The sequence below is a fragment of the Lipotes vexillifer genome, unplaced genomic scaffold (assembly GCF_000442215.2).
Source record: "Lipotes vexillifer unplaced genomic scaffold, Lipotes_vexillifer_v1.1 scaffold743, whole genome shotgun sequence".
NCBI classification, from domain to species: domain Eukaryota; kingdom Metazoa; phylum Chordata; class Mammalia; order Artiodactyla; family Lipotidae; genus Lipotes; species Lipotes vexillifer.
In genome coordinates, this window is record NW_006779070.1 from 533,717 (window position 1) to 535,398 (window position 1,682).

At 52.9% G+C, this 1,682-nt stretch overlaps 1 protein-coding gene across 1 annotated transcript in view; it reads right to left on the reverse strand.

Annotated features, from left to right (window-relative positions):
* Positions 1 to 1,682, reverse strand: part of HTR3A (5-hydroxytryptamine receptor 3A) — a 13,338-nt gene that overhangs the window by 7,402 nt on the left and 4,254 nt on the right. The window contains exon 4 of the mRNA XM_007452208.1: positions 85 to 194. Within this exon, the coding sequence (XP_007452270.1) occupies positions 85 to 194 (110 nt within the window). The remainder of the gene's footprint in view (positions 1 to 84; positions 195 to 1,682) is intronic.

Below are 1,682 nucleotides of genomic sequence, written 5' to 3' on the forward strand. Positions count from 1 at the left end.
AGGTCTAGTGGGGCATCTCAAATGCAACAGCAGTGATCCTGTCTCCCGCCCCCTGGCTGCCCAGCATCTGATGACAGTACTCACAACTCGTTGATGAGGATGTCTGGGACCCAGATGCTGTCCGTGGGGATGGACAACTTGGTGATGTTGTCAAAGTCCTCAGGGTTCCACTGGAGAAACTCATCAGTCCAGTACTAGGGGAGGGACAGGAATGGTCACAGGCTACCCCGTCCATCTCAGGCCGAGTCGTCTGCAACTCAGGCCAACTTCACGACTTGGAGCCCAGGCAACATGTGGGCATCTTCTTGGGAGAATGTGGGTGTCAGTGGCACCCAGACCACTCAGCGGTACCCAGATGTCCCCCCACCTCTGTACTCACACATCCCTACATGCGAATACAACACAGACGGATGCAGCCTCTCCCCGGGAAGGTATTCAATCATTTCTAATGTTATAAACCCCCTAGCCACCAACTGAGGGATCTTAGACAAATTGCTTCTTGGGTCTTGATCGGCACATATGTAAACAGGGATAATAGCATGCACCTCACAGGGTAGAGATGGTTATTACTAAATTTTGATCAATGCCTCCGCCACTATCCTGCCAGAATGACTGATCTAAAATGTAAACTTCATCATGTCACTCCTTTGCTTAAAAATCTTCAGTGGAGCTCCACTGCCATTAGCATCATGGACAACAAAGGCCCACCCGATTGGGCCTCCACCTATCTCTCCAGCCTCATTTCTCTTGCCATGGCTCTCTGTGGAGTCTACACTCCAGCCACATGGAATTAAACATGGTCAAAACCTCTGTATCGCTGTGTATCCTGCTCCCTCCATGCTGTAGTCCTGTCTTCTTTATCGAGGTGAGTCTTACTCATCCTTCCAGATGTAACCAAGGAATCTGTCTGTTTCCTTCTCCAGGAGCCTCCCATGACCCCCACTCCCCAGGCTGAGTTTAGGGCCTCTTCTTTGCTCTCACAATTGGCATCTTTTCTTTGCTGCATAGGAGTGGCTATCTTGCTGTGTTTCATTGTCTGTTCATGTGTCTGTGGCCTCCACTAGTCTATGAGCTCATTGTGGGCAGGACCTGAGTCTAATTTGGTGCCTTAGCACAGCTGCTGGTACATAGTAGATTGGCATCTCCTACTGCTGGAGCAGACAAGTGACCCTAGAGGTCCAGAGGGGGGACTTAAGCCAGATGTCCCGGGAAAGGAGCCCCAGAATGCCTGTTCTGACTTGGGTCCCTCTCTTGAGGCAGGTGTGCTGTGTATTAAGAGATCTCTCTAAGGCAGAAAGGGAGCAGTACGTCAGGAATCAGCATTCTGGCTTCTTCCTTCACCCCACTCCCTGTCCCATGAGGAGCGGGAGGGATTTAACAGAGACCCATATACACCAGGTGTGTCCTCAGAGCCTGTCTCGGGTTTGACTTCTAGGAACTGTCCCCCGCCTCCTGCTGGCCTCTCTTCAGTCACTTTGGTGTCCCCTCCTGCTCTGATGTCTTCCCCACAGCCTCAGGGGCTGGCAGAGCAGGACCAGCCTGTGGACGGCAGCCCGCACTGTCTCCTGCCCTCCCCCGCCAGCTCCAAGCCAGAAATGCCGCCAAGGCCTCACAGCCCTCCACACACCAGTGCCTGAGCGATGCCCTTCAGAAGCTGGAAGAGAGGGCAAATGGCCGGGGAT